Source organism: Hypanus sabinus (genome assembly GCF_030144855.1).
Source record: "Hypanus sabinus isolate sHypSab1 chromosome 1 unlocalized genomic scaffold, sHypSab1.hap1 SUPER_1_unloc_1, whole genome shotgun sequence".
NCBI classification, from domain to species: Eukaryota; Metazoa; Chordata; class Chondrichthyes; order Myliobatiformes; family Dasyatidae; genus Hypanus; species Hypanus sabinus.
Genome location: NW_026778903.1, coordinates 622,661 through 642,608, shown reverse-complemented (window position 1 = coordinate 642,608; position 19,948 = coordinate 622,661). Strand labels below are relative to the sequence as shown.

Sequence of the window (19,948 nt, the reverse complement as noted above, 5' to 3'; positions counted from 1 at the left end):
TCCACGGATGCTGCCCGACCTGCTGAGTTCCTCCAGCGTGTTGAATGTGGAAATGTACTTCACTTGTTGCAACAAAATGGAACCTATATTATACCAGAGTGCTTTGTAACATTGTGCATATGGATCCCGAGTCCCAAAGATGAGGAAGTTTTCTACACGGAGGAGTAAGGAACAATGGCTGAGAAAGGAAATCCAAAACAGAATAAAAGCTGAAAGGACGACATTTAATAGAGCAAAAATTAGTGGGAAATTAGATGATTGGGAAGCTTTTAAAACCAACTGAAGGCAGCAAAAATTGGGGGTGTGGGGAAGATGAAATATGAAGGTAAGCTGCCCGATAATATGCAAATTATACCAAATGTTTTTTCCCCCAGTACACATTGAATAATGGAGGCTGGTAACCAGAACACCAGAACAGATATTGGAGTGGCTGTGGGGAGAGATGTTAAGCCTATGTACAAAGACAGGAATTGAAAGGTTGAGCATCTTGGGACTAATACTGAGTTTCATCTATTTCACTGGAAGGAATATCATATCATTGGAAAGGCGGATGAACATTGAGCAAGGATCAACACGTGGAATTATGTCACTGTAGCCGTTAGCCGTTGGTATGAGGGGGGCAGGACTGGCAGCTCAGTGCTCCAGTGTTTTGTTGTGTACAGAGGGACTAAAGTGGGAGGGGTAGCATTATCAGTGAGGGAAAATGTCATGGCAGTGCTCAGACAGGACAGACTGGGGGACTTGTCTACTGATGCTGTATGTGTGGAACTGCGGAACAAGAAAGGGATGACTAGGTTAATGGGATCATGGAGTAAATATGTAGAGAGACAACTGCAAGAAAAATACGGTTGTGATAGCAGGTGATTATTAACTTTCCACAGATTGGCTGGGACTCTTATACTGTAGAAAGGCTGGATAGGATGGAGATTGGATGTTAGAGTCCGAGAGATAGAACAGAGTTTAGATGTGCCTGTCTGAACACAAGATAAAGAAAGCAGCTTTAGGGAACTGTCATTTTTACAGGAGATATTGAGGCCCTGGTTAAGAAAGATAGTTGGTTGATTACAGGTAGGAACAAATGAGGTAGTTATGAAATGAAATGCAGGAGAACATCAGGAGGACTAGAAGAAGGCGTGAGGTTGCTCTAGCAGACAAGGTGAAGGAGAATCCTATGGGATTCTACAGATACATTAAAAGCAAAAGGATTGCAAGGGACAAACACAGTATGTTGACAGGACGACTAGGGGGAATGCCATACTAGATCCAGTATTAGGTAACGGACCGGGTCAGGTCACAGATCTCTCAGTGGGTGAGCATCTGGGGGACAGTGATCACTGCTACCTGGTCTTTAGCATTATCATTGAAAAGGATAGAAACAGAGAGGACAGGAAAATGTTTAATTGGGGAAGTGCAAATAATGAGGCTATAAGGCTAGAACTTGCGGGTGTGAATTGGGATGATGTTTTTGCAGGGAAATGTACTATGGACATGTGGTCGATGTTTAAGGATCTCTTGCAGGATGTTAGGGATAAATTTGTTCCAGTGAGGAAGATAGAGAATGGTAGGGCGAAGGAACCATGGGTGACAAGTGAAGTGGAAAATCTAATCAGGTGGAAGAAGGCAGCATACATGTGGTTTAGGAAACAAGGATCAGATGGGTCTATTGAGGAATATAGGGTAGCAAGAAAGGAGCTTAAGAAGGGGCTGAGAAGAGCAAGAAGGGGGCATGAGAAGGCCGTGGCGAGTTGGTTAAAGGAAAACCCCAAGGCATTCTTCAATTATGTGAAGCACAAAAGGATGACAGGAGTGAAGGTAGGACCAATTACAGATAAAGGTGGGAAGATGTGCCTGGAGGCTGCGGAAGTGAGCGAGGTCCTCAATGAATACTTCTCTTCGGTATTCACAACTGAGAGGGAACTTGATGACAGTGAGGACAATATGATTGAGGTTGATGTTCTGGAACATGTTGATATTAAGGGACAGGAGGTGTTGGAGTTGTTAAAATACATTAGGATGGATAGGTCCCCGGGACCTGACGGAATATTCCCCAGGCTGCTCCACGAGGCGAGGGAAGAGATTGCTGAGCCTCTGGCTAGGATCTTTATGTCCTCGTTGTCCATGGGAATGGTACCGGAAGATTGGAGAGAGGCGAATGTTGTCCCCTTGTTCAAGAAAGGTAGTAGGGATAGTCCAGGTAATTATAGACCAGTGAGCCTTACGTCTGTGGTGGGAAAGCTGTTGGAAAAGATTCTTAGAGATAGGATCTATGGGCACTTAGAGAATCATGGTCTGATCAGGGACAGCCAGCATGGCTTTGTGAAGGGCAGATCATGTCTAACAAGCCTGATAGAGTTCTTTCAGGATGTGACCAGGCATACAGATGAGGGTAGTGCAGTGGATGTGATCTACATGGATTTTAGTAAGGCTTTTAACAAGGTTCAACATGGTAGGATTATTCAGAAAGTCAGAAGGCATGGGATCCAGGGAAGTTTGGCCAGGTGGATTCAGAATTGGCTTGCCTGCAGAAGGCACAGGGTCGTGGTGGAGGGAGTACTTTCAGATTGGAGACAAGCTGTCCTCTACAATCACTCTGAGCACCGGTGCCCCACAAGGCTGTGTACTCAGCCCCGTGCTGTACTCACTGTACACCCATGATTGTGTAGCCAAGTTTCCATCGAACTCAATATTTTAGTTTGCTGCTGACACCGCAATTGTAGGCCAGATCTTGGGTCATGTTGAGTCTGAGTACAGAGGGGAAGTTAAGAACCTGGTGGCATGGTGTGAAGACTATAACCTATCCCTTTATGTCAACAAGACGAAGGAATTGGTTGTTGATTTCAGAAGGAGTAGCAGACCGCACAACCCCACCTACATCGGTGGGGCGCAGGTGGAACAGGTCAAAAGCTTTAAGTTCCTCGATGTGAATATCACAAATGACATGACTTGGTCTAACCAAGCAGAGTCCCCTGCCAAGAAGGCCCACCAGCACCTTCACTTCCTGAGAAAGCTGAAGAAATTTGGCCTGTCCCCTAAAACCCTCACTAATTTTTATAGATGTACCGTAGAAAGCATTCTTCTAGGGTGCATCACAACCTGGTATGGAAGTTGTCCTGTCCAAGACCGGAAGAAGCTGCAGAAGATCGTGAATATAGCCCAGCACATCACACAAACCAATCTTCCACCCTTGGACTCACTTTACACCGCACGCTGTCAGAGCAGTGCTGCCAGGGTAATCAAGGACACGACCCACCCAGCCAATACACTTTTTGTCCCTCTTCCCTCCGGGAGAAGGTTCAGGAGCTTGAAGATTCGTACGGCCAGATTTGGGAACAGCTTCTTTCTAACTGTGATAAGACTGCTGAACAGATCCTGACCCGGATCTGGGCCGTACCTTCCAAATATCCGGACCTAACTTGCACTACCTTACTTTCCCTTTTCTATTTTCTAATTATGATTTATACTTTCAAATTTTTATTATATTTACTTGGATTTGTACTTCAGGGAGAACAAAGCGCAGAATTAAATATTGCTGTGATGATTGTACGCTCTTGTATCGATTGTTTGGTGACAATAAAGTATGGGCAAAGTGTGCCCTCTAGTGTTAGACTGGGGAAGGACACCGGCTGTCTGCTCTCTCAGCCTCTCATCATCACATCACTATCAGGTCTCCCGTCAGATTCCGCAGCTCCAGAGAAAACAAATCCAGTTTGTCCAACCTCTCCTTCTCGTTCAATCGAGACAGCAGGTTGGAACGTTGTTCATTGGAGTTTATGGGGCTGAGGGGTGACCTGACAGAGGGGTATAAAATCATGAAGGGGATGGATGGGGTGAATGCACAGTCTTTCACCCGAGGTGATGGAATGCAGTACCAGAGGCAACGGGCTTGAGGTGAGAGGTTTAATGGGAACCTGAGGGGCATCATTTTCAACGAGAGGGTGGTCCGTACATGGAATGAGCAGGCTGAAGCAGGTACGGTAACAATATGTAAACGCCTCTTGGAGACGTACATGGATAGGAAAGGTTTTGGGATAAATGCCTGCAAGTGGAACTGGCTCTGTTGAGCATCTGGGCTGATAGGGACCAGATGGGCTGAAGGGCCTGTCTCTGTGAAGTGTGACTCCGTGTCACCGATCCTGGGAGACAAGCCGTGTGGGATAGACGTTCTTCCTGCTCCTGTTGTCCTGAGTTCACAAACCCTCCCCAGGAGACCCGTCCAACCACCGGAGAACGTGGATCTACAGAGAGCAGCTCACCCCTGAGACAGACCGGCCGTGTTTTACAGCTGTGGTGTGGCCCGGCCCAGACAGGGGAATGTGGGAGACGGGTTGTCTACCCACCTCAGGCGATGTCTCGGAAGCCCGTGTCTGCTGGGATGGACGGAGGTAAGGTGTGGGACATCACTACGAGTGCTGATGTACAGACGGTAATTCCAGGTGAGGCTTCCCATTCTCCACCTGGAGGTTGAAGGGAACTTCTGGACGATGCAGGAGCACAATGAGACCATTCGGCCCATTGAGACCACTGCTCCATTCAGTCAGGAGTGATATTTCTCAATCCTATCCTCCCACCCTCTCCTTCAGAGGCAAGAGTGGATATTGGACTGCTGGAATATGATACTGGAGAGGTAATAACGGAGGGGGGGAGGGTGGGGGGTGATTGTTGGGTGAAGTCGACGTATTTCACTGTGGAAGACAGCAGCAGTTTGTCAGAACTCCGAGAGAGTCAGGGCAGAAGTGAGTGTTATTACTATTACACAGAAGGTGCTTGGGTAGTTGAAGGTAGATAAGTCACCTGCACCAGGTGGACACTTAGGGTTCTGAAAGAGGTGGCTCAATGGATTATGGAGGGACAAGTAGTGATCACTCAGTTAGTCTGACCTCAATGGTTCAGATGATATTGGAGGAACAGGTTTATTGACGATAATGTTTTGGAGTGCTGACAGCCACATGATAAATAGACCATAGTCAACATGGTTTCCTTCAGGAGATATCTTTCCTGACAAATCTGATGGGATTTGATAAGGAAATGACAGACAGGACAGACAAGGATGAGTCATGGATGTTGCTTATTTGGATTTCCAGAAGGTCTTTGACAAGGTCCCACTCATGAGGCTGCTTAACCGGATAAGAACCCGAGGTTTTACAGGAAAGGTACTAGCATGGATGGAAGATTGGCTGACTGGCAGAAGGTAAAGAGTGGACTTTTCTGTGAGAGTCTGCAGACGGACGCATAGATATAGATTAAGTGAGTGGGCAAGGGTCTGGCAGATGGAGTACAATGTTGGTAAATGTGAGGTCATCCACTTTGGAGGAAAAACGAAAGAGCAAATTGCAGCATGCTGCTGCGCTGTGCTTGTGCATGAATCACAAAAGGTTGGTTTGCAGGTACAGCCGGCCATCAAGAAGGCAAATGGGATGCTGGCCTTCATTGCTAGAGGGATTGAATTCTTGGATTGAATTCAAGAGCAGGGGGGTCATGCTGCAACTATACAGGGTACAGGTGAGGCCGCACCTGGAGTACTGTCTGCAGTTCTGGTCTCCTTACTTGAGGAAGGATATGTTGGCTTTGGAAGCGGTGCAGAGGAGGTTCACCAGGTTGATTCCAGACATGAGAGGGTTAGACTATGAGGAGAGATTGAGTTGCCTGGGACTGTACTCACTGGAATTCAGAAGATTGAGAGATCTTATAGAAGCATATAAAATTATGAAAGGGATTGATAAGACAGAAGCAAGGAAGTTGTTTCCACTGAGATTAGAACTAGTGGACATAGCCTCAAGATTCAGGGAGTATATTTTGGACGCAGACGAGGAGGAACTGCTTTTCTCAAAGAGTGGTGAATCTGTGTGATCCTCTGCCCAATGAAGCAGTGGAGGCTTCCTCAGTAAATATATTTACGATAAGGTTGGATGGATTTTTACATAGTGAGGGAATTAAGGGTTGTGGGGGAAGGCCGGTAGGAGGAGATGAGTCCATGATCAGATCGCCATGATCTGATTGAATGGCGGAGCAGGCTCGACAGGACAGATGGACTACTCCTGCTCCTATTTCTCATGTTCATTAAGTTTATGTTCTTTATTGTCACATTTCTGTCAGCGTAAACCACTCTGGTATTCTCTTCCGGTCTCCCTCATTAACAAGACATTTTCACCCAAAGAACTGCCACTCAATGGAAGCATTTTGATGGTTATTTTTCTGCATCATCCTGCATAAGAGATTGTTGTGCTTGAAAATCCCAGGAGATCAGCATATTCTGAGATACTCAAACCACCCCATCTGGCACCAACAATCACTCCACAGTCAAAGTCAATTAGATCACATTTCCTCCCCTTTCTAATGATTGGTCTGAACAGTAACTGAACCTCTTGACCATGCCTGCATGCTTTGCTGTATTGAGTTGCTGCCACATGATAGACTGATTAGATATTTTCATTATTGAGCAGATTTACAGGTGTACCGAGCATGAGGCCACTGGATGTATTTGAGGCAGAGGCTGATAGGTTCAAGATAAGTAAGGATCTCTTGCAGGATGTTAGGGATAAATTTGTCCCAGTGAGGAAGATAAAGAATGGTAGGGTGAAGGAACCATGGGTGACAAGGGAGGTGGAAAATCTAGTCAGGTGGAAGAAGGCAGCATACATGAGGTTTAGGAAGCAAGGATCAGATGGGTCTATTGAGGAATATAGGGTAGCAAGAAAGGAGAAGAAGGGGCTGAGAAGAGCAAGAAGGGGCCATGAGAAGGCCTTGGCAAGTAGGGTAAAGGAAAACTCCTGGGCATTCTTCAATTATGTGAAGAACAAAAGGATGACAGGAGGGAAGGTCGGACCGATTAGAGATAAAAGTGGGAAGATGTGCCTGGAGGCTGTGGAAGTGAGCGAGGTCCTCAAAGAATACTTCTCTTCGGTATTCACCACTGAGAGGGAACTTGATGACGGTGCGGATAATATGAGTGAGGTTGATGTTCTGGAGCATGTTCATATGAAGGGAGAGGAGGTGTTAGAGTTGATAAAATAGATTAGGAAGGACAAGTCCCCGGGGCCTGACGGAATATTCCCCAGGCTGCTCCACGAGGCGAGGGAAGAGATTGCTGAGCCTCTGGCTAGGATCTTTATATCCTCGTTGTCCACAGGAATGGTACCAGAGGATTGGAGGGAGGCGAATGTTGTCCTCTTGTTCAAAAAAGGTAGTAGGGATAGTCCGGGTAATTATAGAACAGTGAACCTTACATCTGTGGTGGGAATGCTGTTGGAAAAGATTGTTAGAGATAGGATCTATGGGCATTTAGAGAATCATGGTCTGATCAGGGACAGCCAGTACGGCTTTGTGAAGAGAAGATTGTGTCTAACAAACCTGATAGAGTTCTTTGAGGAGGTGACCAGGTATATCGATGAGGGTAGTGCAGTGGATGTGATCTACATGGATTTTAGTAAGGCTTTTGACAAGGTTCCACATGGTAGGCTTATTCAGAAAGTCAGAAGGCATAGGATCCAGGGAACTTTGGCCAGGTGGATTCAGAATTGGCTTGCCTGCAGAAGGCAGAGGGTCGTGGTGGATGGAGTACATTCAGATTGGAGGGTTGTGACTACTGGTGTCCCACAAGGATCTGTTCTGGGACCTCTACTTTTCATGATTTTTATTAACGACCTGGATGTGGAGGTAGAAGGCTGGGTTGGCAAGTTTGCAGATGACACAAAAGTTGGTGGTGTTGTAGATAGTGTAGAGGATTCTCGAAGATTGCAGAGAGACATTGATAGGATGCAGAAGTGGGCTGAGAAGTGGCAAATGGAGTTCAACCCGGAGAAGTGTGAGGTGGTACACTTTGGAAGGACAAACTCCAAGGCAGAGTACAAAGTAAATGGCAGGATACTTGGGAGTGTGGAGGAGCAGAGGGATCTGGGGGTACATGTCCACAGATCCCTGAAAGTTGCCTCACATGTAGATGGGGTAGTTAAGAAAGCTTATGGGGTGTTAGCTTTCTTAAGTCAAGGGATAGAGTTTAAGAGATGCGATGTAATGATGCAGCTCTATAAAACTCTATTTAGGCCACACTTGGAGTACTGAGTGCAGTTCTGGTCACCTCACTATAGGAAGGATGTGGAAACATTGGAAAGGGTACAGAGGAGATTTACCAGGATGCTGCCTAGTTTAGAGAGTATGGATTATGATCAGAGAGCAAGGGAGCTAGGGCTTTTCTCTTTGGAGAGAAGGAGGATGAGAGGAGACATGATAGAGGTGTACAAGATATTAAGAGGAATAGAGAGAGTGGACAGCCAGTGCCTCTTCCCCAGGGCACCACTGCTCAGTACAAGAGGACATGGCTTTACGGTAAGGGGCGGGAAGTTCAAGGGGGATATTAGAGGAAGGTTTTTCACTCAGAGCGTGGTAGGTGCATGGAATCCACGGCCTGAGTCAGTGGTGGAGGTAGATACACTAGGGCCTGTAATGTGCTGTACTATTCTATGTGTCTGTGTTCTTTGCCCATTCTCCTAATTTGTTCTTCTGCAGACTCCCAGCTTCCTCAACACTACTCGCCCCTCAACCTATCTTTGTATCATTCTTAAACTTGGCCAGAAAACTATCAATTCTGCCACGCAAATCATTGGCCTATGCTGTGAAAAGAAGTGGTCCCAACGCTGGCCCCTGTGGAACACCACTAGTCCCTGGCAGCCAATCAGACAATGCTCCCCTTCAATCCCACTCTTCACCTCCTGCCAGTCAACCAATCTTCTGTCCATGTTAGTACCGTTCCTGTAATGAACTCCGTCTGCCCTCTCTCGGAACAACTTTCCATGTGATCTGTATCCATGACAACCTTCCTTTCTCTCCACAACACCACCAACTTGTGTTAGTCACAAACCCACCAGTCATATCTCCAACATTCACAACTCAGGTTTAACACTTTACACATTAGGTACCCTGTAGTGAACCACAGGCCAATGTTCAAAGTAAACTTTAATATCATAGTGCATATATGTCACTATACACAACCCTGAGATTCACTTTCTTGTGGTCACACGCTCGGAATAACCATAACAGAATGAATGAAAATCCACCCACTGGGGCTGTCAGCCTGAGTGCAGAAAACAACACACTGTGCAAATACAAAATTAAGAATTAATAATAATAAATAAATAAGCAAAAATATCAAGAACATGAAATGAAGGGTCCTTGAAAATGAGCTCATCGGTTGTAGGAACATTTCCATGATGGGACAAGGAAAATGATCACATTTGGTTCAACAACCTGATGGCTGAGGGGTAATAACTGTTCCTGAACCATGGGTGTGAGTCTTAAGGTTTCTGTTCCTAATTCCTGATGGCAGCACCGAGAGGAGAGCATGTCCTGGGTGATGGGGTGGTCCCTGATGAAGGATGCTGCTTTCCTGCGACAACATTTCATGTCAATGTGCACAACAGTTGGGGTTGCTGACCCATGGTGGACTGGGCCATATCCACTACTTTTTGTAGCATTTTCCATTCGAGGGCATTGGTGTTTCCATACCAGGCTGTGAAGCAGCTGGTCAATATACTCTCCACCGCTCATCTATAGAAGTTTGTCAAAGTTTTAGAGGTCATGCTGAATCTTGCTGCCATGCTTTCTTCATAATTGCATTTATTTGTTAACCCAGGACAGGTCATTTGAAATACTAACACCTCGGAATTTAAAGTTGCTGACCCTCTCCACCTCTGACCTTCCGATGAGGACTGGCTCATGACCCTCTGGTTTCCCTCCGACAAGGTCAGTAACACCGGACAACAAAGAATTGCTTCCTGAATACTTTTGGTGTACTTTATGGATTTTGGGCTGCTGATCAAGCAAAATCACCATGAAATCTCCCTATCACTCACCATTTTTCAAAAATCACCTATATTTGTTATTTCAATTCATTATTCAAATCAACTAAAATGTTGCCCGCAATGTAAAGTGAAAAGATCTCCATCGTGTCCAGGTATTCCTGGGCTTGCTTAGGCAGGGTGGATGCTACAAGGCAGGACAGGTTTTCGAAAGGGAATAAAGCATCACACACACACCATTCTATGCATTGTGTTTACATGATATTGGTTTGCAATCACATTGATGTTCATCTACTGTATTCATTATAATAAAGTATTTTCAGGAGTATTTGTGATTGCAGAACGTCTTGCCAATGTTGCAACAACTACGACTCTCTGTCACATTTCTGACGAGTATACACTAAGATCTCAAAGAAGGAAATTGACTCCTCTTATTGAGAAAGCCTTTACTGTTCTTTGGGTGGAAAATTGGCGATTCAGACAAAGCCTGGGCTCCTCACGTTGTTGCACAACATGCACTGTCCATCGTAAAGCTTGGCTCGGAGGTGCTCGGAAGTCAATTCTGCGCTGTCCTGATGATATGGCGGGAGCAGAAGGATCATGTGACAGACTGCTACATCCGTCTGACCAGCGTGTCTGGTGTCTCGGCTAAAAACAAGAAATCCATTGAGTGCCCCGATCTCCCTTCTTCAACCTGCAGTCACCCTCACACAAACACACAACCAAAACACACCCTCACACACAACCCATAACTTGTTGCCACAGATGGCTGTGTTGGTCAAGTCACTGGGTATATTTAAGGCAGAGATTGATGGATTGGTCAGGGATGAAGGGATATGGGAGAAGGCAGGAGACTGGGGCGGAGAGGGAAAAATGGTTCAGCTATGTTGGAATGCTAGAGTAGACTTGATGGGCCAAATGTCCTAATTCTGTTCTTATATTTCATGGTCCATGTCAGCAAAGCCAAGAGCTGATTACAGACTATAGGAGGAAACCGGAGGTACATGAGCCAGTCCTCACTTGGGCAGAGGGAGTCAGTACGGTAAAAATTCCTTGGCATCATCACATCAGGGGATCTGTTCTGGGACCAGCACGTAAGCGTCATCACAAAGGCTCAACCGCACCTCTACTTTCTTACTTGTGTAGATTCACATGTCAACAAAAACTGACAAAGTTCTAATGACGTGGAGTGGAGAACATTCCAGCTGGTTGCATCGCAGCCTGGTGTGGAAACTCCAATGCCCAAGGACGGAAAATGCTGAAGAAAGTGGTGGATACAGTCCAGTCCATCACAGGCATTCCCAGGAATGGGCACATTTACAAGGAACACTGCCACAAGGAAACAGCGTTCATCATCAAAGACCCTCACGGTCCTGGCAACACCCTCATCTCACTGATACAATCAGGCAGAAGGGTCAGAAGCCTTTGGTCCCACACCACCAGCTTCAGGAACAGGTATTACCTTTCAACTATCAGGCTCCTGTACCGGCGTGGATAACTTCACCCTGAACTGATTCTACGACCTACAGGCTCACGTTCAAGGACTCTTTGCAACTCAAGATCTGAGTATTACTGTTTACCTTATTCATTTTCCTTTGAAAACTTTCATTCAACTCTTACATAGCTCCTCGGGTTAATAAACCCTTTCAGCGTTTGAGGGGCTTCCACACCTGACTCAGCCACTCCGTGTGCAGGAGCAGAAGGAGCCCAGGCCATGAGCAGCACTGGACGGGGGAAGGATCATCCATTTGGTGGGGGTAGCACGTCTGAGCTGGAGGAAGTGACCGGTTTCAAGGGAGCTAGAAGGAAGTACCTCAGGGCCAATGAGGGAGCACCTCTGAGCCAAAAAGGGAGTGGCTGTGGGCTGGGTACAGCAACAGGTAGGCAGCAGGGCCACGAATGGTGGAGACCTCATTTAGATCCCTCCAGATAAAATGTATGTTCTCCCCAAATTTTTATACCTATTTCAATCTATCCCAATTTTTATTCCTAAATCTTTTTTTGATTCCTTAGACTCTATTATTTTGTCATATCTGTGGCAGAATAAGCGCTCTAGAATTGGTAAGGTCCATCTCCAAAAATCTAAAAAGAGGGCGGCATGGCTTTACCTAGCTTTCGTTTATATTATTGGGCGGCTAATATACGTTGTGCTACCTTCTGGTCTTTCTTCCATGGCCAACCTGAGTGCCCTAACTGGGTGGCGATGGAGCTGAGCTCCACCAAAGAATTATCTATCTCTGCACTCCCTAGTAGTCTGCCCAGATCAATAGCTAATCCTCTTGTTAGCACACTTTGCGTATATGGGCTCAGATCAGGAAATCCTATGGTTTCCAGGGGTTTTCCGTTTCCAGCCCTATTGCTCATAATCACCTATTTCTACCTACTACATACGATTCAGCATTCCAGGTTTGGTATAGGAAGGGCATTAGACATTTTGAAGATCTTTTCATTGATAATCGCTTTGCTTCTTTTCAGCAGCTCTCTGTTAAGTTCAATCTGCCCAATGCTCATTTTTTCAGATATATCCAAATCCGACACTTTATTGCTCCTTTAATTCCTAACTTCCCTGAAATGCCTGCGAAAAATACTATGGACCTATTTCTTTCCATGAATCCACTAGGTAAAGGCTTAATATCAATCATCCGAGATAAACTAGCGGCCTTACGACGGACCCCCATGGATAAAATCAAAATGGCCTGGGAGCAGGATTTAAATATCTCCTTATCTGAGGAGAGCTGGGATTCAGTTCTCAAATCGGTTAACTCAACCTCTCTTTGTGCTCGCCACTGCCTTTTACAGCTTAAGATTGTTCATAGAGCCCATATGTCTAAATCTAAACAATCTCGATTCTACCCTGACATTAGTCCGCTCTGTGATAAATGCAAGAGGGGTGAGGCCTCTTTTATTCATATGTACTGGTTCTGTCCTAGCTTGGAGAAATTTTGGAAAGATGTCTTCACTATGTTATCATATATTCTGAATCAACACCTAGAACCAAACCCCTTAATTGCTTTGTTCGGTTTCTGGGGCAAGACAGATTTATGTCTGGGTCCGACCAAATGCCGAATATTATCCTTTGCCTCTCTCCTGGCTAGACGCTTGATCCTCCTCAGATGGAGAGATGCTGCCCCGCCCACTCATGCTCAATGGCTTAACGACATCATGGCCTGTTTGGACCTCGAAAAAATTCATTATTCAGTTCTCAATTCGGATCTAAAGTTCCATAAGGTCTGGGGACCTTTTATCGAGTACTTTCATAACCTTCCTCTTGACTAGGGTTTTTTTTTCTCTTCGGTCCCTTGCTTTCAGCTCCTTTTTTCTTCTGGTAGAAGGCATTATTATCCTCTGTTGCTGAGTGTATTCACAGTCTGGGAGCTTGGCTGTCCTGACTTATACTCTCTATATTGTGTTGTGGTTGGCCTGGAGTTGCTGTTGTTTTTTCTTGTGTTGTGGGGCTTGGGGAGGACACTAAGCTTACTTGTCTTTAATTTAGGTGCTTTTTTTTTGCTAAATTCTCTTCCTTTGTAACATATTGTTATTGTATGCTTAATTTTGCACTCAGGGCCAATGAGGGAGCATCGGGGGAGGGAGCACCTCTGAGCCAAAGAGTGGGTGACTGTGGGCTGGGTACAGCAACAGGTAGGCAGCAGGGCCACGAATGGTGGAGACCTCATTTAGATCCCTCCAGACCATTACTTCACATAAGCCATTGGGTGGGTGAGATACACGGTGGGGACAAGGTGTGGCCAAGAGGATTGACATGGCAAGGCAGATGTTGTCTATGGGGTCTTTGAAAAGATGTCATGTTGTAGCTAGTCTGGAAGGTGAGAACACGTAGGATCGAGGGTGAGATAAGGAAATGGACACAATATTGGCCTTGGTGGTTAAGAGTTGCGATGGGAATGGAGTTCCTCTAAAGTGGGGGCCTGTGATCAATGGTGTACCGAAGGGATTGTGCAGTGTCCCTCTTCAAATAAGTTTACCCGATCAACAAAGTTGGTGAGGTAGTGCACAGTGAAGAGGGTTATCTCGGAATACACGGAATTCCAGATGACCTGGGGAACAGGGCCAAGGAATGGCAGCTGGAGTTAAACTCGAAAACTTTGCATCTAGTGATCATTATGTCATTAGCTTGGACTGACACCTTGCCCTATTGTCCAGCTTATGATTTATTGTAATGCCTGCACTATTTTTGTGCTCTTTACGCAGTCATGTGTACGTCTGCAGTCTAGTGTAGCTTTCTCTGTTTTTTTTATTACGTACTTCAGTCTAGTTTTTGTACTGTGTCATGTAAACCATGGTCCTGAAAAACGTTGTCTCATTTTTACTATGCACTGTACCAGCAGTAATGGTCGAAATGACAATAAAAGTTGACTTGGCTTGAATTTCAAGGCAATGCAAGAGAACAGTTAAAGAAACAAGGAAGGCTAAAAGAAGGCATTAAGTTGCTCCAACAGACCAAGTAGCAGGAGAATCCTAAGGGCTTCTACAGACACAGTATGTTAAGAGCAAAAGGATTGCAAAGGACAAAATTGGTCCACTGCAAGATCACAATGGTAATCTAGGCTTGAAGCCAAAAGAAACGGGGAGATCTTAAATTGATTTTACGCATCTGTATCAACATGGGAGATGGACACAGAGTCAAAAGAAGTGAGGCCAAGCAGCAGTGAGGACCTGGAGCCTGTACAGATTACAGAGGAGGTGCTCACTCCTCACAAGGTATTTCCTCGGACCCTGTGGAATGCAAGTGCTGAAACTGCAGGGGTCCTAGTTAAATCATCCTTCATGACAGGTGAGGTACGAGATGAGTGAAGAATAGCTGATGCTGTTCTGCTGCTTACGAAAGGCTCTAGGAATGAACCAGGAAATTATAGGCCGCTGAGTCTGACATCAGTAGTGAGAAAGTTATCGGACGGTATTCTTAAATATGAGTATTTAATAGACGGGATTGATTAGGGATAGTCAGGATGGCTTTGTGTGTGGTAGGTCGTGTCTAACCAATCTTATAGAGTTTTTCGAGGAAGTTACCAGGAAAGTTGATAAAGGCAAGGGAGTGGATGTTATCTATGTGGATTTCAGCAAGGCCTTTGACAAAGTCCCACATGGGACATTGGTCAATACGGTCAAGGCAGTGGATGTTATCTACGTGGACTTCAGCAAGGCCTTTGACAAAGTCCCACATGGGACATTGGTCAATACGGTCAAGGCAGTGGATGTTATCTACGTGGACTTCAGTAAGGCCTTTGACAAAGTCCCGCATGGGACATTGGTCAAGACGATTCCATTACTTGACATTGAAGATGAGGTAGTAAATTGGATTATGGAAGAAGCCAGAGATCGGTAACAGATAGTTTCCTCTGTGACTAGTGGACTGCTGTAGGGGTCGGTGATGTGTCTGTTGTTGTTTGTCATCTGTATCAACATTCTGGATGATAATGTGGTAAACTGGATCAGTAAATTTGCAGATGATGCCAAGATTTGTGTTGTAGTGGACAGTGAGGAAGACGATCATAGCCTGCAGTGGGATCCATACCAGCTGGAAAAATGGGATGAAAAATGGCAGATGGAATTTCATGCAGACAAGTACGAGGTGTTGAATTTCAGTAGGACCAACCAGGGTACGTCTTACATTGAATGGTCGGGCACTGAGGAGTGTGGTGGAACAAAGGGGCCTGGGAATGCACAACCATAATTCATTGAAAATGTGTGTTGCAGGTAGCTAGGGTCCTAAAGAAAGTATTTGGCATATTGGCCTTCATCGATCAAAATAGTGAGCACAGGAGATGGGTTGCTATGTTCAAGTTGTATGATGTTGGTGAGGCCTAATTTGGAGAACTGGGTGCAGTTTTGGTCACCTACCTACAGGAAAGATGCAAATAAGATTGAAAGTTTGCAGAGAAAATTTACAGGATGTTGCCAGGACTGGAGACATGAGGAACAAGAAAAGATTGAGTCGGTTATAACTTTATTCCCTGGAACATAGAAGACTGAGGGGAGATTTGATAGAGGTATACAACATTATGAAGGGTATAGATAGGGTAAATACAAGCAGGCTTTTTCCACTGAGATTGGGTGACACGACAACTGGAGGTCATGGGTTAAGGGTGAAAAGTGAAATGTTTAAGGGGATCATGAGGGGAAACCACTTCACCGAGGGAGGTGAGAGTGTGGAACAAGCTGCTGGCAAAAGTGGTGGATGTGATTTTGATTTCTATGTTAGAGGGCCTGTTTCTGTGCTTTAGCTTTCTATGATTCCATGATGCTAAGTGTGAGGTGTTGATTTTGGGAAGATATCCCAGGGCAGAGTGCAGACAAAAATGTCAGGGAAATGGAGTTGATAGATCCGACAGACTTATACATAACACACAACAAAATAAACACTGACATTTGAACAAGTTCAGAATCAGATCAGGTTCATCATCACTGAGATACACATGACAGTTTTTTTCTGTTGAAGCACCAACGCAGTGGAATACATAAAAAAGTAGAATAAGAAATGTGTAAAAAGTAGATTATGCAGAAAGGGAGATGATAGTGAGCTGGTGTTCATGGGTTCACGGACCATTCAGACATCTGATGAACACTAGGAAGCTGTTCTAAAACTGGTCTTTAATTTGTAGAGAAATAAACCACAGTAACAGGCTCTTCCAACCCGATGAACCTGTTCTGCTAAATCACACCCATCTGACCAATTAACCCATTCATCTGGGTGTCTTTGGAAGCTGGGAGTAAACCAGAAACCTGAGCACCCTTCGGATCCCGTGCGGTGACGGGGAGAACATACATCTCCTTACAGATGGTGGTGGGAATCGAACCAGTGTCCCTGGCTCTGTAATAGTGACCTGCTACCCGTTATGCTACTGTTCTGTCCATGATGAGTGTCCGTCCTCAGGCTCTGCTACCTCCTCCCTCACAGCAGTAATGAGGAGAGGGGGTGGTGAGCAAGGCGACTTAGACCAAAAGATAGAGGAACAAATTAGGCCATTCGGTTCTTCTAATCAACTCCACCGTTTGATCATGACTGATCCATTTCCCTCTCGACTCCATTCGCTTGCCTTCCTCCCGTAATCTTTCACGCCCTGACATCAAGAACCTATGAATCTCTGCCTTAAATACACCCAGTGACCTGGCCTCCACAGCCCCCTGTGGCAAAGAATTCCACAGATTCACCACCTTCTGGCTGAAGAAATTCCTCCCGATCTCTGTTATAAATGGACAACCCTGAGGTTGTGCCCTCTGGTCCTAGGCTCCCTCACTATAGGAAACATCCTCTCCACAAACACTCCATCTTGGCCTTCCAACATTCAATAGGATTCAGTGAGATCCTCCCCCACCTTCTATTTCCCTAAATTCCAGCAAGTGCAGGCTCAGAGCCAAACTTCCCTCATTTGAGAAGCCTTACATTGCTGGGATCAATTTCCTGAACCCCCTTTGAACCCTCCCAATATCAGCACATCCTTTCTTAGATAAGGGGCACAAAACTGCTCACAATAATCCGAATCAGGCCTCACCAGAGCCTTACAAAGCCTCAGCATTACATCCCTGCTTTACTAGTCTAGTCCTCTCGAAATGAATGCTAAAATTGCATTTGCCTTCCTTCCCACCGATTCCATCTGCAAGTTAACCTTGGGAATCCTGCACAAGGACTAGCATGTCCTTTTGCACCTCATGATTTTTACATATTCTCTCCATTTGGAAAATTGTCATTTCTTTGCCTATTCTCAGAATCAATCCAAGTCCTTCTGCACCCTCTCTCCTTCCACAATTCTACCTGCCCCTCCACTTATCTTTGTATCATCCACAAAGCCAGATATTCTGTCAGCCAAATCACTGATATCCAATGTACAGAGAAGTAGTCCCAAAACTGACCCCTGAAGGACGGCAGCCAATCAGAAAAGGACCTCTTAATTCCCACTCTTTGCCCCCTTCCAATAGCCAAAGCTCTATCCACGCTCGTATTTCTCCTGAAATGCCATGCACTCTTGCTAAACTCGCTTACCTTCATACTTCAACTTTTCCTTCCTTGTGGCTGTTGTCGTTGCCCTCTGTTGTTTTTTCGAACGTTTTCCCGTCCCACTTGGTGGTAAGTTTCACCTCACTAGGACCTTCAAGGAGACACATTTGCAAATTGATAGTCGACAGTGATTGGGTAATCAGGTAATGAACAGCAGCTACTAGAAAGAAGTTGGGGTCAAGCAGGCTGGAGACTTTGGAGTTGGGAGTGAGAGGCTCTGGCGTGAAGAGGGTGAGTAAGTGACCCAGGTGTGGGGAGGGGGAGCAGGTAAGACCTTCCTTAAGGTGTTTTATTTTGCTGTTGACCTTTGACATTCTTTCAGTGCAGACAGGAAGGTAGTGTTGGATTAGAGTAACATTGTTCTTGTTCTTCCAGTTTGCTAATAATGCTTATATAATCACCTGTATGAGTAATTGTTCATTGAGTTTTCAGTAACAGTAGTACAGGTGATTCTGTACTTTTCCAGAAGCTCCTTTGCAGTGTGTGTCATACAATTGAACCTGACCAGTTGATAGGTTATTCTGTATCACTGGAAACTCTGTTTTTATCTGAATGTTTCTCCACTTTGTAATAAATGCAACTCTGCTGATGCCTCTTTAATTCATGTTTTGGTTTTGCCCTAAAATTGAAAAGTTTTGGCGGGAAGTATTCCATACCTTCTCACAACTTTTTAGGGTCCAATTTGACCCAAATCCCCTTACCATCTTGTTTGCTATTATTGCAAATGAAGATACAACTTTAAATACTCCTAACTTACAGGTTTTAGTTTTTACCTCTCTTTTAGCAAGGAGAGCAATCTTACTTAAATGGAAGGAGTCTACCCCTCCTACACATCTTCAATGGCTACGTGATATTATGTTTTATTTAAACTTAGAGAAGATCCGCTGCTCAGTCTTAAATTTGAAACAATCTTTTTATGATATCTGGGGACCTTTCCTAAATTACTTTTCCAATTTATAAAGCATAACAGAGCACAGACTTTTATGTATATTTCTATCTTCTTAAGCGAATATGGTTTTTTTTCTAATTATCCATTATCATCCATCAGCTTTTTTCTTTGGTAGTTGGTAGGGGGTTGACTTTTTTTTTATATAAAAAATTTCTTTTATGATATATGACCTACCTTTAAATTTTTGATTACTGAGTGGTATACCTTTATGTATAACATTTTGATCAATTTTATTACAATATATGAATGTACACAATTTATGTCGATATGTATCTATGTGTTGCACTCTGTAAATCTTGTTTTTTCTTCGGAATAAAAATATTGTGAAAAGAAAAGGACCAGCAGGAGAAAACTGTGAGCTCCAACTTGTGCCCACTTGACTGTTTCATTAAAATTGGCCCTTTTCTTTTTGTTTTACTTTACTAATCCTTTAGTCAGATGGAGAATTAAAGAGTTAAATCATTTAATTGTACTTGCTGTTATTTCGTGGTACTGATTTGTAACGGGGGAACAGATCACACAGCATCCACACAAACAAGAGGTTTTCCACCTCAGGTTTCTCTAGACCAACACTGCCAGCCGATCTTTCAGCACTCTGAAGATTAAAATAAATGATGCCCACAAAGCAGGAGAATGCTATAAGATAGCAAAGCGTTTTCAGGTAGCCGTTTCCTTAGTTCGTGATGTAATTAAGAAATGGCAGTTAACAGGAATGGTGGAGGTCAAGTTGAGGTCTGGAAGACCAAGAAAACCTTCCAAGCAAAACTGCATGGAGGATTGCTAGAAAGGCAACTCAAAACCCCTGTTTGACCGCAAAAAGACCTTCAGGAAGATTTAGCAGACTCTGGAGTGGTGGTGCACTGTTCTACTGGGCTGTGACACCTGCACAAATATGACCTTCATGGAAGAATCAGCAGAAGAAAACCTTTCCTGCATCCTCACCACAAAATTCAGTGTCAGAAGTTTGCAAAGGAACATCTAAACAAACCTGATGCATTCTAGAAACAAGTCCTGTGGACTGATGAAGTTAAAATAGAAATTTTTGACCACAATGAGCAAAGGTATGTTTGGGGGGAGAAAAGTGTAGAATTTCATGAAAAGAACACCTCTCCAACTGCCCCCTCCTCTTCCCCCCCCCCCCCCCGGGCTTGTGTTGCAGCCAGTGAACAGTGAACGGGGAACATTTCACTGGTA

General features: G+C 44.8%; 1 protein-coding gene across 1 annotated transcript in view; it reads left to right on the top strand.

Annotated features, from left to right (window-relative positions):
* The window catches only part of LOC132385356 (heat shock 70 kDa protein), a 152,327-nt gene extending 142,673 nt beyond the window's left edge, over positions 1–9,654 (top strand). The window contains exon 5 of the mRNA XM_059957396.1: positions 9,626–9,654. Coding sequence (XP_059813379.1) covers positions 9,626–9,639 — 14 coding nt within the window. The 3' untranslated portion in view covers positions 9,640–9,654. The remainder of the gene's footprint in view (positions 1–9,625) is intronic.
* Positions 9,655–19,948: the final 10,294 nt, after the last annotated feature.